This window comes from Onychomys torridus, chromosome 12 (genome assembly GCF_903995425.1).
Source record: "Onychomys torridus chromosome 12, mOncTor1.1, whole genome shotgun sequence".
Lineage (NCBI taxonomy): Eukaryota > Metazoa > Chordata > Mammalia > Rodentia > Cricetidae > Onychomys > Onychomys torridus.
Genome location: NC_050454.1, coordinates 13,056,347 through 13,075,369, shown reverse-complemented (window position 1 = coordinate 13,075,369; position 19,023 = coordinate 13,056,347). Strand labels below are relative to the sequence as shown.

General features: G+C 50.6%; 1 protein-coding gene across 1 annotated transcript; it reads right to left on the bottom strand.

Annotated features, from left to right (window-relative positions):
* Positions 1-950: 950 nt before the first annotated feature.
* Positions 951-1,245, bottom strand: LOC118593697 (40S ribosomal protein S28-like). Its single transcript, XM_036203143.1, has one exon. The coding sequence runs from the start codon at positions 1,229-1,231 to the stop codon at positions 965-967; it is 267 nt and encodes an 88-aa protein (XP_036059036.1). The 5' UTR covers positions 1,232-1,245; the 3' UTR covers positions 951-964.
* Positions 1,246-19,023: the final 17,778 nt, after the last annotated feature.

Below are 19,023 nucleotides of genomic sequence, written 5' to 3'. Positions count from 1 at the left end.
GGGATAATTATTCTGCCCATCTTGTCTTGGCTTCTGTGAATCAGCTTTCCTGGGTGATGGTCTTTTAGCTAAGTGATTGACGGGCCCAACTGGGTTAACTGTTAAGGAAAGAGACAATTGTATGGAATGTTCTAATCTTCTAAGAAGAGCGGATCAAGAATATCACGTCTGTACCCAAGACCAGAAGTGTTCTTTAAGTGTGTGATGAGTGGTTGGTGGGGTGTTGTGTGTGTGTGTCTGTGTGTGTGTGTTGTGGGGGGGCACATCTCTGTGCTGTTTGTTGATGTGAGGTATGGTCACTGGGTTAAGGTGGTTTTTCTTGGAGGGAATTGAGCAAAGGAAATGGGAAGTTGAGGTAAGAATGGAGGAGGAAACTGAAAAATAGGGTAACCTGTGGGTGCAGTGAGACTACAGGGAACTAAAAGGTCTGAGTGAGGGCAGGAGAGAAGGTAAGCCTCCTCAGGGCCGAAGGACACCCCACCCCTCCTGTGGAGTGAAAGCAGAAGGAAGTGCTTGCAGGGAATGAGTGCAGTTGAAAGCAACAGAAAACCCAGACTGCAGGTGCTAGAGCCAACAGTGGTTCCTCCTCCCACTCAATGAGGCTGGTGGAGGGCGGGGCCGGGGCGGGCGGGCCCGGGGAGGGCTAGTGATCCTGGATTCTCCGGCTTTCCCAGTGGGACTGTAGCTGTTGCCATTCCCCAAAGCAGGAACCTTTCAAAAATACTAGAAGGCCGCCAGTCCCATGAGTGCTTCTTCCATGTCAGTCCTGCTGGCTAGGATGGTCACATGGCACCTTCAACAACACGGTGGGCTGGTGACATAGGGTTGCCATAATTCCAGGCATGGCCTGGGTGACCCACTCTGTCATCTGCAGCTAAACTAGAGTTCTGGTTTTTGGTTTTTTGTTTTGTTTTGGTTTGGTTTTGGGTTTTTGTTTTTGTTTTAAACAATACAAATGCTTTATTTAATAGTTGCAGGTCATCGTGGGCCAAGTGTTGGATATCCAGGACCCAGCAGCAAGGTCAGCGCAACCTCCAGCCTCTCTTTCTGACTCCAACAGGGTGAGCACATCACCCTCTCGAACAGGGCCTTTGACGTTTCGGATGATAGAGAGGCTGGTGTCATCCATAAATGCCACGCGCACCTGTGTGCACTGTCCCTGCGCGCCAGTCCTGCCCAGCACTTTGGTTACCCTAGCCAGCTTAATGGGTTGCATGCGACTCGTGTCCATGATGGTGGCGATCTGGCGGACCTGTTTTTTTGTTTTAATATCAAAAATTACATGTATGAGTGTTTGTGTGTGTATATACACCACCAGTGTTCAGTGTCCCAAGAGGCCAGAAGAGGGTGTTGGATCCCCAGGAACTGGAGTTACAGATCTTGTGAACAACCAGCATGCAGGTGCTGGAACCAAACCCAGGTCCTCTGTAAGAGCTGCAAATACCAACTCTCCAGCTCCAGAGTTCTGTTCTTAAGGAATCCGGGGAAGTAAGTGCTGAGAAGGCCATGGAGCCTCTGAAGTGAGTTCCTGGGTTTGGGCATTGCTTGCACGACAGCTGTGCAAGACCCCAAGGTCATTGTCCTGGCCCCTTAATGCTGTCCTTTGGCCATTGTTAGACAAGCAGGACAGGCCTCTTTGGGGATGAAGTTTATGTCAATGCATTATCAACATCTTTTCTGTTATTTTCAGCTAATAAAAGATACAAGCTGAGCATGGCCTGAGGCTTCATTATCTGTCACTGTAACCTTTTAGAATCATGTAACCTTTCTCTGATCATGCCCCCAAGGTGTCCCCAGCCTTTTGTTTGTTTGTTTGTTTGTTTTTTTGAGACAGGGTTTCTCTATAGCTTTGGAGCCTGTCCTGGACCAGCTCTATAGACCAGGCTGGCCTCGAACTCACAGAAATCCGCCTGCCTCTGCCTCCTGAGTGCTGGGATTACAGGCGTGCGCCACCACTGCCTGTCCCCCAGCCTTTCTTAACTTATGACCTAGTGGATAGCTCAGGAATGCTCCTTTACTGAGCATGCTCACAACGATGCCTACCCCTAAGGTGCTTTCCTATGTGGATCTGTATAGGCTCCAGGAGTAAAATCCCCATGCTTCACTTCCCTTGTTCAAGGAGGCATTGCTGGGACTGGAGAGGTGGCTCGGCAGTTAAGACCACTTGCTGCCCTTGCAGAGGTCCCAGTTTTGATTCCCAGTGTCTATACATTGGCTCACAACTGTCTGTAACTCCAGTTCCAGGGGACCCAAATGCCTCTTCTAATTTCCACAGGCAGGGCACCAGACGCTCATACAGTATGCATTCATACATATACCATAAATAAATCTAAAAGGGAGGACACTGGTTTGGAATCCCTCCCATGCTTCCCCCACCTGCTGCAGGTGGCAAATCTCACATCTTCATGTCTCAGCCATGGCTGTTTTGGCTTTGCACTACCCGAGAGGTGGACTCATTGTGTTCAGTTACACCACCGTTCTTGGCCTCCATCTAACCTTTCCAGCAACCTCCCGATGACAGATGCCTTTTATTTTTTCCCATGGCAAGATGAGAGAGTCTCAGGCTCACATGGCGGCATGGGGCCCATGATTCCAGCTTCTGGAGAGGCTGAAGCAGGAGGGTCCCCTTCAGCTCAGGAGTTTGACATCAGCCTAAGTGACATGGTAAGATGGGGGGGGGGGGCGGTGTGGAGACAAGGAAAAGTGCAGTGTTCAGAAACTCAGCCAAGATCACACAGGCAGTGATCATAAAGTAGGAAGTGTAGAATTCTCCCTTTTTACCACATTGCACATGTGCTGTACTGGGTCAAGATTTTATAGGCTGGAGTTAAGGATCTAGCTCAATGGTAGAGCACTTGTCTAGCATCCATGAGGACCTGGGTTCAAACTCTAGCACCATAAAACAAAACACCCCAACATTTCCTAATGCATACTTTTAAAGTTATTTTCTTCTTCCAAGACAGGGTTTCTCTGTGTAGCCCTGGCTGTCCTGGAACTCTCTCTGTAGACCAGGCTGGCCTGGAACTCAGAGATCCACCTGCCTCTGCCTCCCAAGTGCTGGGATTAAAGGCATGCACCACCACAGCCTGGCTATAAAGTTTTATTTTTGCTATTATTATTTCTTACGTTTGTATGTATGAATGCATGACGTATGTGTGCATGCAGCAGAGGCCAGAAGAAAGTGTCGGATTCTCCGGAGCTAAAATTACAGGCAGTTGTAGCTGCCCAACATGGATATCAGGAACCAAACTTGAGCTCTCTGGAAGAGCAGCAAGCCCGCTTAAACTCTGAGCCACCCTTCCAACCTCTCTAATGTGTATTTTATGCAAAAAAAACTTTTTTAAGTCCTAACTGTGATCTTCTCAGCTTGTTGATCTTAATCTCTTTGGCTGCTTGTATGGGAGTCTGCTCCAGTCCTCTTTACTCAGTTACTCATCCCTGGCCCTTCCCCAAGTCCAAAACACCATGAGAAGCTCTTGGCAGTAGGAGGCTCTGAACACCTTATGATGCTCTCTGAGCCTCCCAAACAGGGGTAATGGTTGTAAGGTTATCACAGGAGATCACTGTAGAGTGCCAAGAGGCAGGCGGTATCCAACAAGACAGTACTTTCCTGGAGATGGAACTGTATAGCTCAGTCAAAGGAAAGCCACGATCATGTTAGTTCACATTGGCTTTCCTGATGAAATCCTGCTTACAGCCAGAACTCATCATTTCATCTCCCTTTGCTCTGAAAATATGACTGGGAGCCAGGTGGTGGTGGTGGCAGCACACACCTTTAGTCCCAGCACTTGGGAGGCAGAGCCAGGTGGATCTCTGTGAGTTCGAGGCCAGCCTGGGCTACAGAGGGAGATCCAGGACAAGCACCAAAACTACATAGAGAAACCCTGTCTCAAAGATATATATATGACTAGGTATGGAGTCTTTAGCAGTTAGTTCATCTGACAATCAGTGAGTATCTACCAAGTGCCAGGTGCCCTGCTGCTCAGGGGTCTGCGCCCTGTCCTTTGGGAGTTCAGTCTAGCTATATGTGATGGTTTGAAGGAGAAGGGCTCCTATAGGCTCATACATTTGAATGCTTGGTCTCCAGTTGGTGGAACTGTTTGGGAAGGATTAGGAGGTGTGGCCTGTTAGAGGAGGTGTCACTGGGGGCTGGGGGAGGGGGCTTTGAGTTTTCAAAAGTCCCCAAACATTCCCAGTTAGCGCTTTTTGCTTCCTACTTGCAGAAAGGATGTAAGTTCTCAGCTACTGCTCCAGCGCTATGCCTGCCTGCCCACCCCATGCTGCCCGACATGTTGATAATGGACGCACCCTCTGAAGCTATAAGCCATAAGCCCCCAATAAACTCTCCTCTGCTTTGATCATGGTGTTTTTGTTATAACAGTAGCAAAGTAGGTAAGACATTGTGAATGGCAAAGGTATGCAAGTAAGCCAGGCTTCAATTTCTGAACATTTAGGTTGATTAAAATTTCTTGATTTTGCTGGGCGATGGTGGCACATGCCTTTAATCCCAGTACTCAGGAGGCAGAGGCAGGTGGATCTCTGTGAGTTCGAGGCCAGCCTGGGCTACAGACTGAGTTCCAGGACAGGCACCAAAGCTACACAGAGAAACTCTGTCTCAAAAGACCAAAATATATATATATATATATATATATATATATATATATATATTATTCTATATATATATATTTCTTTTTTAATTAAAATTTTTTCCATTTTACATACCAACCCCAGTTCCCCCTCCCTCCCTTTCTCCCGCCTCCTCACCTCCCTCCCACTCTACCCCCATCCACTCCTCAGAGTGGGTAAGGCCTCCCATGGTAGTCTACAAAGTCTGGCATACCAAGTTGAAGGAAAGCCTAGCCCCTCCCCTTTGTATCAAGGCTGAGCAAGGTATCCCACCGCAGGGAATGGGCTCCAAAAAGTCAGCTCATGCACCTGGGATGAGTCCTGGTCCCACTGCCAGGGACCCCACAAACAGATCGAGTCACACAACTGTCACCCACATGCAGTGGGCCTAGTTCAGTCCCATGCAGGTTCCCGAGCTGTCAGTCCAGAGTCAGTGAGTTTCAACTAGCACTGGTCAGCTGTCTCTGTAGGGTTTCCCCATCATGATCTTGGCCCCCTCTTTTTCTTCTTCTTTTTTTTTTTTTTTTTTTGAGTGCCGAATGCCCTTAACATACACATCTTTATGTCACACTTTCATCCATGTAATTTTCTTATCCTTAGACGGGCTTTCAGACTCTCTGGAATGGTACCTCTGTGTGCTACCCCAATGGCCCAGTTCTGTCTTCAGAGCCACATGTCATCCAGCTCTCTGTTCCTTCCAGGGTTTGGAAGGCCCTAGATTTTTATTTTCCCTGACTTTGTCTGTTTTTGAATTCTGCAAGCTAACTATAGTTTAAGAAAATAAAACAGGAACCCATGTATTCACTGATTAGTTTTGTTGTAGGCTCAAAGGAAATCTTGCTAAACAATTGAAAATCTCTGTTACTGGTAGAGACTTACAGACTGTCTCCTGCAAGCCCTGCACTTCATGAAGCCAGAAAATGAAGTCTCAGAACCCCTTATCTTGTTGGACAGGTGTTGCAGAACTTGAACTTGCTCTATCACCCCAGGGACTGAGGAGCTGAGGTCATAGATTCTCCAGTTCACTGTACCAAACCCCAGGTTCCAGAACAGCTGCGGGGTCAGGTGGGGACACGTCTGGACACAGATTCAGTGGCAACTGCCCCACTGGTCCTCACACTCGGGAGCCAGGAACATTCTCCCTAGGGTGATGGCTCTGGCTCCTCTCCCAGGGCCACCTCAGAAAGGCAGGACTCAGCCTGGCAGATGGTGAGCACTCTGGAGAGTTGCACTTGCCCAGAGGGCCAGGAGAGACTCAGCCTTGGTATGTGAAAGAAATGGAGGGGGAGGGAGACAGAGAAGACACCAAGCCTTCACTAAGCACCTACTGTATGCAAACTGATGGCCAGCACCCAAGGACTCACATAATAACTTCAGGAGAGAGGCAGCAGCCATGAGGGCAGGGAACAGTGTGGTAGGGTTGGGGACATAGGTGCCACTCCAAAATGGTCCATACTTTCTGTATGGACCTGGGTGAGCCATTAACCCCTCAGAAGTCGATGGTTTTCACGGGATGATGGCCTCATCTCCCTCCAGTTTTTCTCCAACGCCCCCTCCCCCATAGCAAACCCCAACATGCTGTCCACACTTGCACCAATCTTTTTATGTTTCTGTTTTTAAAAGTTAGCGCTTATTATAAATTGCCTCTTACATAAAAATAACAACAGCACCTGGGCGGTGGTGGCACACATCTTAATCCCAGCAGGAGTCAGAGGCAGGCTGATCTCTGGGAGTTCAGGGCCAGCCTGGTCTATAGAGTGAGTTCCAGGATGGCCAGGACTACACAGAGAAACCCTGTTTCAAACAAACAAACAAACAAAAACAACAGCAACAAAAAACAGCTTCTGAGAACCGAAGCACGTGCCTGGAATCCCAGCACTCATTTTGGTTATACAGGGAGCTAGAGGCCAGCCTGTGGTACGTGAGACCCCATCTCAAAAGATATTAAATAAAATATGCACAGGGCTGGGAAGGCAGCTCCGTTGGTAACATGCCTGCTGTGTAAGCACGAGGCCCTGAATTCAGATCCCAGCACCCACATAAAAACTGTGTAACCCCAGTGCTTGGGGGAGGAGGGGGGAACAAGGGAGACAGCAGATTCCCAGGGGTTCACTGGCTGACTAGCCTAGTAACTAGAAGAGTTCCAAGTTCAGTTAGAGATCCTGTGTCAATAAATAAATAACAAATAAATAAATAAATAAGTAAGTAAGTAAGTAAACAAACACATAGCTAGCTAGCTAGCTAGCTAGCTAGATAGATAGATACATAGATACATAGATACATAGATAGATACATAGATACATAGATAGATACATAGATACATAGATAGATAGGTAAGTAAGTAAATAAAGTGAGGAGCCACCAAGGTCAATGAATACCTAACAGAGACCTCTGGTCCCCTCGTGCACACGCGTCTGCATGCATAGCTGTATACACCCATATGAACACACAACACATACACACCCCCACACAAAAATAACACACATATCATAAAGAGTATTCAAACAAACCTATTGCCTGCCCCAAAAACAGAAGAATAAGGTTGGAGCATAGCACAGAGTAGTGTGGTAGAGAATGGGCTTAGCCCTGAAGCTGGATCCCAAGCTGAAAAAAAAAAAAAAAAAAAAAAAATGAGAAAGTCTCTCAAGGCATGTTAAGCCCCAGTCACATTCCCCACCTCAGCCAAACTTAGCCTTTACCCTTCCCTTACACTTCAATCAACTCACATCTATGGATCTCTGAACAGTTTATTAGTGTTCCCAAAGCACATGAATGCTGTTATTTTGTTGTTATTGTTGTTATGGATGGAACTGTGTCCCTCCAAACAGGTGCATTCAGAGTCCTGACCCCAGCACTTCAGAAGGTGACCTTATTTGGAGGAAGGGTCTTTGCAGAGCTACACAAGTTGAACTAAGGTCACTGGGATGGGCCCTAATCCAGTATGACTGGAGTCCTTACCAAAGTGGGAGATGTGGACAGAGAGAAGCTTGGGAAGCCTAGAGTAGGACTGCCAGAAGTCGCCCCCTCCCAGGGGCCTTCCTAGGTGGCTCAGCTGGCCCTGTGACCCTGGGTCTTGGCTCTCAGCCTCCAGTGCTGTTGGGTGAGCAGTCAATGGGTAAGGCACTGTTATAATGCAGTCATACCTCATTCAGTACTGCTCTGCCCCTTGAAAGTGGCTTGTAAATGAAGCTGAGGCGATTCGTTTTCTGTGCCAGATCTCATTAGGATACACCACAATTTAGCCACTTGACCTTGAAAAGTCGAGTGGCTTTGATTGCAGGCTTTTTTCAATTATTCATTCCAGGCTGGTCTGCTGCCTCTGCCAGGGTTGCTGACAGTTCTTTGTTTTCGTGGGGAAACGTGTTGTCCAGTCTCTTGCCCCACTGTACCTCAGGAGCTCCAGTGCCTCTGGGATCAAGGGGCAAACACAAGTCTTAAGTGGTTAGGAGCAGCCAGAGCAGTAACAACTTGGCAGGGTGACTAGTGGCCCTCCCCAGGGAAGGAGCCGACAGCTGCAGCGACACGCTGTGTCCTCTCTGCCCCACGTTCTCCTGAATACTGGATTACACTCTCCTTTTATTTCTGCCAATCTGAGGAGTGGCATCCACTGCACTTTCTAAAGAAGTGGGGTGCTCTTACATGTTTCCTGAACACCTATTTCATTCACACGAGACACCAGCTTACGTCTTTCTCACCTTTTCTTATTTCGAGGCATCCTTTATATATTCTGAACTGTAATTCCTGCACTGTTTCTAGACTTTGCACGTGTATCACATTGGTCCTTATGCATGTTTTTTGTTGTGTTTATGGTGTCCTTTTAGGAACACAAGCTTCTCTTTCCTCTTAAACAGGCTGTGTCCTCCTCACCCTCCTCCTCTTCTTCTGCAGATAAAGGCTCATAGCAACATGGAGCGGGAGGTACAGAGGGCCTGAGATACCTTCTGGAGAAGTCTTTCATGCTCCTTGAAGCACTCTGGCCAGGAGACAGAGCTTAGGCAAGCCTTGGCTGGATGCCTGCTCTCCTGGCCTGGAATCCTGGCCATAAGTCACTGGGCGAGGCTCAGGGGAGGCCAAGCAGGCCAAAGGGGCTTGAAGAAATGCTTGGAAGTGGCAGATCTGCTCTCTTGATTGTAGAGGTGGTGTTACAGGAATGTACATGGAATGCCAAAATTCATTTTAAAACTCAAATTGGACAATCTTTTTTTTTTTAATGTATTTTTTCTGTGTGCAGGGTGTAGGTATGTGTGCACATGTGTATGGTGGATGACGTCAGGGCATCTTCTTCAACCTCTTCTCCATCTTATGTGTTTTTCTTTAAAAATACTGGACCGGTGGTGGTGGCACACGCCTTTAATCCCAGCACTCGGGAGGCAGAGTCAGGTGGATCTCTGTGAATTCCAGGCCAGCCTGGTCTACAGAGCAAGATCCAGGAAAGGCGCCAAAACTACACAGAGAAACCCTGTCTCGAATCCGCCCCCCAAAAATAATACTGTGCATGTATTCATGATATGCACTATGGAGGACAGCACCCCCATGCTCACATATGAGGCCAGAGTGTTAAACCTAAGAATCATGAGGGGAAAAGATGAAATCCACGATTGCCCAGTTAGACAGGCTGTGTTTTGGGGTGCGGCCGGGACTGGCCAGCCAGCTGTCTCCCTCTAAGTTGGGATTTGAGAGAGCAGCCCCTGCCAGCCTCTTGAGGTCCCTTTTACAGGGGAGATAAGGTGTGCACAGATTGTTAGGAAGATACAATGAAAGGGAAGGAACAGGGGTCAGGATATAAATACATCCTGTGAATGGAGTCTCAAGTTTAGTATAGTTGAAAAACATGTTTTGTGCTTTACATCAGATCTAAGAAACAGGAACACCAGGTGGTGGTGGTTTACACCTTTAATCCCAACACTCAGGAGGCAGAGATAAACCAAAATTAAAAAAAAAAAAAAGTAAAGAAACAGGGAACAGGAACTTATTCTTAATTACAAATAGCTACAAATAGAAGCCTTAACTTGCAAAGATTTAACACAGGACAAGCAGGAACTTATTCTTTGACCACAAACAGAAACCTCGACCTGCAATATTGTTCCTGTTTTGGTTGGTTGTCCATTAACTCTAAGGAATATTGCTCCCAACTCAAATTGGACCACCTTTCTTAAGTGTGTTTTTCATTACTGTGTGGGTGCACGTGTGTATGGTGGACGTCTATAGAGATCAGATACTGAAGTCGGGGTCTGTTCTTCAACCACTACACTCCACCTTGTTTCTCTTTTTAAAAAACATTGTGCATGTGAGCACCACAAAAACGGGGATGGGGCACCCCACCGTCGCGCCTGGCAGTCAGAGGACAATTCCTGTGTGCTCAGTTCTCTCGGTCTTCCCTTATGTGGGTTCTCAGGATTGAGCTCAAGTTTGTAGCTGGTGAAATTATTAAGGCCACTCCACGTTGTTAAAAGGGAGGTTTATTTTGTGGGGTAACTTACAAATGAAGGGGTAGGTTGCAGGGTCTGGCAAAGGTATGGTGCAGTTTGGCGGTGTTCTCTGGAGAACTCTGCTCAGTCTACCTCCAGCGTCCAGGGTCCCAGAACCAAGAGCGACCTGTCCTCTCCATCCTTGGTCTTCCGCTTCCTTCTCCGCCCCGCCTTGTGGGCGTGGCCATTACCGAAGCCTCAGTGGGGGTTGGAACTTCCAGGCCAAGGCTGGGATGGCTACCCACTACACAAGTTGCCACCTTTTCTTTTTCCTTTTTGTTTTTTCAAGACAGGGTTTCTCTGTGTAGCTCTGACTATCCTGGATCTCACTCTGTAGACCAGGCTGGCCTCGAACTCAGAGATCCATCTGCCTCTGCCTTCCGAGTGCTGGAATTAAAGGCGTGCGCCACAATGACCCACTAAATTGCCAGGTCTGGGCAGCACTACAAGACAGGAGGATCTCTATGAGTTTGAGGCCAGCCTGGAAACACCGTCTCAAACAGATATAAAAATAAAGCTGGTGGTCATGAGGAGGACTTAAGAAAAGCATTGCTCAGTTTTGTTTTCATTTTTAAGGTAATAAAAAAGAGTGGGCTAATCTCTGGAATACAGTTCCTGAAACAGAACGTTTTTGGGGGACTTCTCTTAACAGGTATCAGAAATCATCTCTCATCCCCAACTAACCGCAAAGCAGCCTCTGCCCCCTGCCCCTGCCAGCCTGCAACACCCCCAACCTCCTCAGTGAATTACCCTGGCCACCTCTCCTGTGGCAGCTTGGCTGGCAGAGAGCAGACCACACTGTTTCCTTCTCTTCCTCACGCTCTCTATCAGCCTTCCTCTCATCCCCCACAGCCAAGCCAGTCTTCAGCTTGGCCTCATCTGGGTCTGGATGGTCCTAAGTGCCTTGCTCTGATTCCCCCGGCTGTTCACCCTCGCTTCCCTGAGCCTCCTTCCTGTGTGTCTAACAGGGCTAGTTTCTCCGCCCCTCCTGGCACAACGGGGCTGTTGGGGTCCAGTGAGGAGTTACGCTTTCCTTTCGCCCCTCTGTGTTTGCATACATAATCCACACTGAGCATAGAGCTTGGTCACTACCTGTGTGGTAGTTCCCTCTTGGGGGAGTGTAATACAGGGTCTCACATAGCCTAGCAGGCCTCCATCTTCCTATGTAGCTGAGTCTGACCTTGAACTCCTGATGCCCCGATTCCACCCTTCTGAGTGCTGTGATCACAGGCCTATATGGCTGCCACTGACCCTTGTTAGTTCTCTTTGAACCAGTGTTTACCTCATACGGCCAGCCTGGAAGCCTGGTGAATGAGAGCAGAGCAAAGGCAGAGGAATGGGTCAGTGGCAAGCTCTCCCGAGGTGAGAAAGACACCCCCAAGGGACTCAAAAGAGGCCCGTTGAAATCGGGATCTAGAAGGCTGTCTGCTCCAGCAGGAAGGTGTACAAAGGCCTCCATCATTCATGGTGCTGGAGGCTATGTGTGATGCCCTCGTCACGTTCACGGCTTTCCTTTGACTCAGATTCTTACCTGTCAGCAGACTAGGTGTCAGCGTTGCCTTGGAGACCCATACTGGCCAGTGGGAGTGAGTTCAATTCTGCTGATGTACTCTGGAGCTACATGGCCTGCATGTCTTTGCCTGTCTTTCCATTTCTTCTTGGTCCTCCTTTTCACCACACCTCTGCCTCATTCCCAGTCTGCTATCTGCCCTACCTTAGGCTGGGGTCAGCCAGTCAAAGGTCAGTCAGCAAGTTGGAGGACATCCTTAGTCTCTACACAGCTCACCTCAGAGAGGAGGGCTGAACTGCTGAGCCAGGGACTGGCGGCTAGGTGACTGACATTTTTCTCTAGACCCATCATCCCAACCAGGTCACTGCCAGCAGCGAAGACAGTGACTTTAAGTAACTCACCTCACCTCTCTGGGCCCCTTTCTGGTTTCATGAGACATAACACCTGCCCGAAGGGGCTGTTGTGAGCAGTGGGAGGGAACAGTCTTCCAAACATAGTCTCTCAAGGTTCTCTTGCGGTTCTTATACCAGGATATCATGGTGCTAGCTGACAATCAACTTTAAATTACCTCACTTTACAGAAAAAATTACTTTGTTGAAGAGCATAGTCCAAGCCAGAGCTGGGCGGTGGTGGAGCACACCTTTAATCCCAGCACTCGGGAGGCAGAGGCAGATGGATCTCTGTGAGTTTGAGGCCAGCCTGGGCTACAGAGAGTTCCAAGACAGCAGGGGAGCAGGGGTTACACAGAGAAACCCTGTCTTGTGCGTGTGTGTGTGCGTGTGCGTGTGCGTGTGCGTGTGTGTGTGCGTGTGTGTGTGTGTGTGTGTGTGTGTGTGTGTGTGTGTTAGGAGGAGCATAGTCCATATACAATCTGATGAACACAGGCAACTTCTACCACTTTTAAGCAATTCATCAACAACAATCTTTTGTTCTGGTCTTGGTAAGTGATTCAGTGGGTAAAGTGCTTGCTAAATGGGCATGAGGACCTAAGTTTAGAACCCCAGAAATTGGGCACAGTGGCATGTGTCTATAACCCCAGCAATGGGGGAGGGCAGAGATAGAGAGATTCCGGGTGGCCAGCCAGTCTAGCCCAAACAGCAATCTCTGGGATCAGTGAGAGACTGTCTCAAAAATAAGTGAGTGCATCACATGGAGAGCAGTAGGAGAAAATCACCTCTGGTCTTTAGATGCACTTGTCCATTCTCTCTCTGCCTCTCTGTCTCTGTCTCTGTCTCTGTCTCTGTCTCTGTCTCTCTCTAAAAAGAAGTCTCCAAATGTTTCACCTCAAGGTCAAGTCAAGCTTTTTTGAACTATCGACATTCCTGTTTAACAGCCACTCAAACACTCAACAATTAAATTATGAGGTCCCAGGGGACCCGCCAGGTTGTCACATCATGCTTTGGAAGGCCCTCTAGTGAACCTCCTGCCAAAGCTGTAGGCCTTGGAGACACCTCCATGCTGGGGGTGCTACAAGCCACCCTGGAGACCCAGGATCAGGGCAACTCAGGCCTTAGAGCCGGACAGACAGAAGGACAAGGGTCTAATGTGAAATGAGACTTTAACTCATCCTAGGGGTTAAGATGTCACTTTTGGGTACCACTTCCAGGTGGCACACATCTCCTGCCAGCCTGTACCTGAGACCTAACGAAGGGAAAGCTAGTGTCAGGGGAGAAAGTGAGAATACATTTGCTTTCCTGCCCAGGCCGCTAGAGCAGTGTGCCCGGGCAGCAGTGTGCACAGGAAGCAGTGTGTACAGACGGCAGTGTGCACAGGAAGCAGTGTGCACAGGAAGCAGTGTGTACAGACGGCAGTGTGCACAGACAGCAGTGTGCACAGACAGCAGTGTGCACAGACAGCAGTGTGCACAGGAAGCAGTGTGCACAGGAAGCAGTGTGTACAGACGGCAGTGTGCACAGACAGCAGTGTGCACAGGCAGCAGTGTGCACAGGCGGCAGTGTGCACAGGCAGCAGTGTGCACAGACGGCAGTGTGCACAGACAGCAGTGTGCACAGGAAGCAGTGTGCACAGACAGCAGTGTGGACAGGAAGCAGTGTGCACAGATGGCAGTGTGCCCGGGCAGCAGTGTGCACAGGTGGCAGTGTGCACAGGTGGCAGTGTGCACAGACGGCAGTGTACCCGGGCAGCAGTGTGTACAGATGGCAGTGTGCACAGACAGCAGTGTGCACAGACGGCAGTGTGCACAGACAGCAGTGTGTACAGACGGCAGTGTGCCCGGGCAGCAGTGTGCACAGACGGCAGTGTGCACAGACAGCAGTGTGCACAGGAAGCAGTGTGCACAGACAGCAGTGTGGACAGGAAGCAGTGTGGACAGGAAGCAGTGTGCACAGATGGCAGTGTGCCCGGGCAGCAGTGTGCACAGACGGCAGTGTGCACAGACAGCAGTGTGCACAGACGGCAGTGTGCACAGACGGCAGTGTGCACAGACAGCAGTGTGCACAGACGGCAGTGTGCACAGACGGCAGTGTGCACAGACAGCAGTGTGCACAGACGGCAGTGTGCACAGACAGCAGTGTGCACAGACGGCAGTGTGCACAGACAGCAGTGTGCACAGACGGCAGTGTGCACGGGTGGCAGTGTGCACAGACAGCAGTGTGCACAGGCGGCAGTGTGCACAGACGGCAGTGTGCACGGGTGGCAGTGTGCACAGATGGCAGTGTGCACAGACGGCAGTGTGCACAGACGGCAGTGTGCACAGACGGCAGTGTGCATAGACGGCAGTGTGCACAGACGGCAGTGTGTACAGACAGCAGTGTGCACGGGTGGCAGTGTGTACAGACGGCAGTGTGTACAGACAGTAGTGTGCACGGGTGGCAGTGTGTACAGACAGCAGTGTGCACAGACAGCAGTGTGCACGGGGTGGCAGTGTGCACAGACGGCAGTGTGCACGGGTGGCAGTGTGCACAGACGGCAGTGTGCACAGACGGCAGTGTGCACAGACGGCAGTGTGCACAGACGGCAGTGTGCACAGACGGCAGTGTGCCTGGGCGGCAGTGTGCAGGGACGGCAGTGTGCCTGGGCGGCAGTGTGCACAGACAGCAGTGTGCACAGACAGCAGTGTGCACAGGAAGCAGTGTGCACAGACGGCAGTGTGCACAGACGGCAGTGTGCACAGGAAGCAGTGTGCACAGACAGCAGTGTGGACAGGAAGCAGTGTGCACAGACGGCAGTGTGCCTGAGCAGCAGTGTGTACAGATGCAGTGTGCACAGACAGCAGTGTGCACAGGCGGCAGTGTGCACAGACAGCAGTGTGCACGGGCAGCAGTGTGTACAGACGGCAGTGTGCACAGACAGCAGTGTGCACAGACGGCAGTGTGCACAGACAGCAGTGTGCACGGGCGGCAGTGTGCACAGACGGCAGTGTGCACGGGCGGCAGTGTGCACAGACGGCAGTGTGCACAGACGGCAGTGTGCCTGGGTGGCAGTGTGCACGGACAGGCCTGGCTCCGCCAGCAGACTGCCCTGAAAACCGACGTCAACAGTAAGGATTTGTTTATCTTGACTGTGCCCGACAAGCTAACGTCAGATGGGAGAGTGAACATAATTTCTTCTACTTCAGGATTTAAGAAAAAAATAATAAAGGGGCAGAAGTGAGGAGCAGGCTGAGGCTAAGGGGTGAAATCGGTTGGCCAAGGAGGAACACTGTGAAAGGACACAGAGCAGGTGGCTGGGGGCAGCTCAGCAAGAGGGGACGGGACACCAGTGTGGTTCATGTCCCATCCTGTTGAAGAGGCCGCTTCACCTAAGAACCGGACTTACAGCCCCCATGGAGGGGTCACAGAAGGTTCTGGATCTGCGGGCTTCTCAGGAGGAGGACATGGGGGCCTGACAGGACCGAGGCCTGAGAGCAAAGAGGGAGAATCAGTTTTCCCACAGACTCAATCAGAAATGAATTTAAACTCCTGCGACCACAGACCAAGCTAAGGTGGTGTGGGCGGGGAGTGACAGCTGGTAATCATCCTCAGGCCTAGGGAGAACAACCCCCATCACCTCTTCCCCCTCCCCCAGTGTCCCAGTGAGGACTGAGCCTCGCTTGCCACCACCTCCGTGTGGCACAGGCGACATTGTTACTGCCCAGGGAGCTGTGAGGACCTGGTATAAGAAGGGACCTGTGACACACATCGCATCCTGTCCTGCCACTACACATGCCTGTTTGGTCCCCTCCTTTCCCTATGAAGCCTCGGGGCTAGTGTGGCTGTCCAGGCCACCGCTCTGCCCGAAGCCTCTTTGTTCTGGGGCAGCTGCTGATGGTGTAGGCGGCTTTTCATGATTCATACCCAGGCAGAGAAAAGAGGTGGAATTCTAATTTGAGATCAGAGCCCAGAGCTGGGGGGAAGGGGTTGTGGGGGCTGCTTCCTCCCGGGTTAGGAGAGAGGCCCAGGCTTGGTTGAGGCCTTGGCTGGCTGGGCTTGGCTGCTTAGGCCTGCACAGGGGTGGGCAGCACCAGCTGTGCCATTAAAACTGTCCCTAAGCACCTGGTCCTGATTAGTCTCAAGTAACATCTGAGTTGGAGAGTGCCTGGTTCCATGCATGGGACGGGAAAGATTTTCTTAGTCACCCAGAGCAAGGCAGAGGAAGAGCTGGCCTGGAAATCAAGCGTCCTGACACCCCACCTACAGCTAGAATCCCCCTACTTAGGAAACTCCCACTCAGTCGACATATCTGATTAATTTGCCTCCGGTCTTTTAAAAATAATACACATGAAATTATTTTTACTTACAAGATTTGTTTTTATGTGTCTGAGTGTCTGTGTGTATGTCTGTGTACCACAGTGTGCCTGGTGCCTACAGAGGTCAGAATCTGATCTCTTGGAACTGGAGTTACAGATGGCCGTGAGTCACCCAGGTGGGTGCTGGGAACTAAACCCAGGTCCTCTGCAAGAACAGCTGGTGCTCTCAACCAATGAGCCGTCTGTGTCTCTGCGGCCTCTACCCCTGTAATTTCAAAATAGCATTTAATTAAGGCTGGTTTCCAACTCACAGAGATCCGCCTGGCTCTGCCTCCCAAGTGCTGGGATTAAAGGCGTGTGGCACCACCGCCCAGCAAATGCATTCTTCTTAAAAGTTCACCTCACACTGTTGTTGCCCCCTGCACACACTGTGGATACTCATGTTTGACTAGTGAATGTGACTCTTCTTCCCACCCCCAGTTCAGGCTCCGGGCTCTTCCCCGCACCCCCCCCCCACCCTCCCCCCCCCCCCCGCCCCCAGCTGAGGATCGAACCCAGGGCCTTGCACTTGCTAGGCAAGCGCTCTACCACTGAGCTAAATCCCCAACCCCTTCCAGGCCCTTTTTTAAATAGCTCTTCTTCAGCCAAACACCAAGCTTCCCTTGTTACTGTTTAATGTGTGTGTGGTGTGTGTATATACACACACGCCACAGGGCACATGTGGCGGTCACAGGACACCTTGGTTCTCTCTTTTCACCTTGTTGAGGCAAGGTCTCTCCTGTTTCTGCCACACGGCGTCCCAGTCATTCTCACAGCAGGAGTGCTGGGATTACAGTTGACTCCCGCCTCCCCCATGTGGGTTCCAGGAGTGGAACTCAGGACTTGTGCAAGGAGCATCTTTACTCGCCAAACCATCTCCCCTCCCAGCAATAAGGTCTTGAATGGCTTCCCCCCTCCAAATGCCTCTTCTCCCAGGACTCCCTTTCCCCATCAGGTCCTAACACGCCCCTGTAGCCAGGGTCATGTAGGACAGATGAAGCTGCCGAAGGATTGCTGTTTCCCTCTTGGCCAGGGCCAGCTTTGGGACACACTTCGTGGCCTTTTCTCTTTCTCATACTAACTAGGGCCCCTCTTTCCCAGTGGCTGTTCCTGCCCCGCTATTAGAATCTGGGCTAGCCTTGAGCACCTGTTTGTCTCGATCGCCATCTCTACCAGGTTCATTCCAACATGGCCGATGAAGACACAAAGCCCTGTGCACTGGAGAGGCCTCCAGGCTGAAGACAAGAGAGACAGTGAAGATGCTGGGGCCAGGCACGCCCTTGATGGTGGGTGGTAAGAAAAGAGTCAGAAGAAGCCACAGTGTGCCTGACCCCAGAGGGCAAGCGAAGGACTTTTCAGGAAAAGGGTGTGGTCAACGGTGCCATTACAGCTGGGGATCAAAGAAAAGTGAGCTCAAACAAAACCAAACAAAGCCCGGGCTGGGGATGCAGCTCAGTGGCAGTGTGTGCTTACTATGCACATGGCCAAGAGTTTGATCTCCAGCAAAAGAAAACAAAAAACGGACTCAAGCAGAAAAAGCAAACTCCATTAAGGTCCCGGGTCCGCTTCTGTGCAGCAGCTGCAGGGCTGGAGCTGGAAGGGTGTGGGACTTCCAACCAAACTCCAGGGGAAGGTCCCTGAGACCCCGCTGTGCAGAAACAGGGTGGGATGAAAATCAAACAAATTGCTTCTTCCAAGCCGCTACCTGAATGTTTTAGGAATGTCTGGATTTGGGCTTCTCTTTCCTGCAGCAGGATATTTAAAGGAAACAGACCTGAAAGGCTCCAGGTCCGGAGAAAAGAGCCCCTGTGTGCCTCCTTCTGGACTCTGCTTTGGAAAAGGCCATTTTCCTCTTTTCTCTGGACTGTGCCCAAGGCAGCCAGAACCTCGTGTCTGAGCCAGGCCAACAGCCCAAGTCCCTGCAGATAGTCAGAGTGGACTGGGCACAGACAGATCTCACAGCCTTACAAACGGCTTCCACCCCAGGGCCCCACAGCAGGGGCTTGGGGGCTTCAGACTGTGCTGCCAGCTGGGAGCCAAGGGGCCCACCCTGTCCCCCAAGACTAAGCCTAGCTCTTTCCCTTAGAGACAGATAACTTGGCTAATGGAGAGGGCGCTGAAGGTCACCACAGAAAGGTGATCCGGGCTCAATGCCTAGGAGTTAATGAGGTGCCCTACCCTCTTGGCTATTTCCAAGTCATCTAACTCCAGAGTGTGTGAAAGGGCAGAGGGTCAAAGAGAGCAGAAACAGAAGGGGAGAGAAGCCGGGCTGGTGGCCCAGATCTATAATCCCAGCTATTTGAGAGGCTGACATAGGAGGACCGAAAATTCAGGCTCAGTCTGGGCTAAAGAGCAAGTTCAAGGATAGTACCTGTCTACAATGCCAATAAAAATGGTCAAGGGGGACAGCACTTTTGTCTAGCATGTGTGAGACTGTGAACTCAATCTCCAGTGGATTCTAGGGGAATCCTAGACTAAGTAGACTGAGGTGGTCCTCCCACTGCCCCCCTGGGCAACCACCCCACCTTAGTTCTTGACCAAGGACAGTCCACACCATGTAGAGACATCCCACAGTGCGTTCAAGACCAGACGTGGGCTCCACTCTCTTGCTGACAGACAAGGAAGGGTGACTTTGAGAAGCTGGCAGCTATCTAGGACACACTGAGGGTGCAGCAGGGCCTGGCCCCACCCTA

Bases quoted from the DNA above. Each gene is read 5' to 3' on its own strand.
- LOC118593697 (XM_036203143.1), bottom strand. From the start codon at position 1,231: ATGGACACGAGTCGCATGCAACCCATTAAGCTGGCTAGGGTAACCAAA.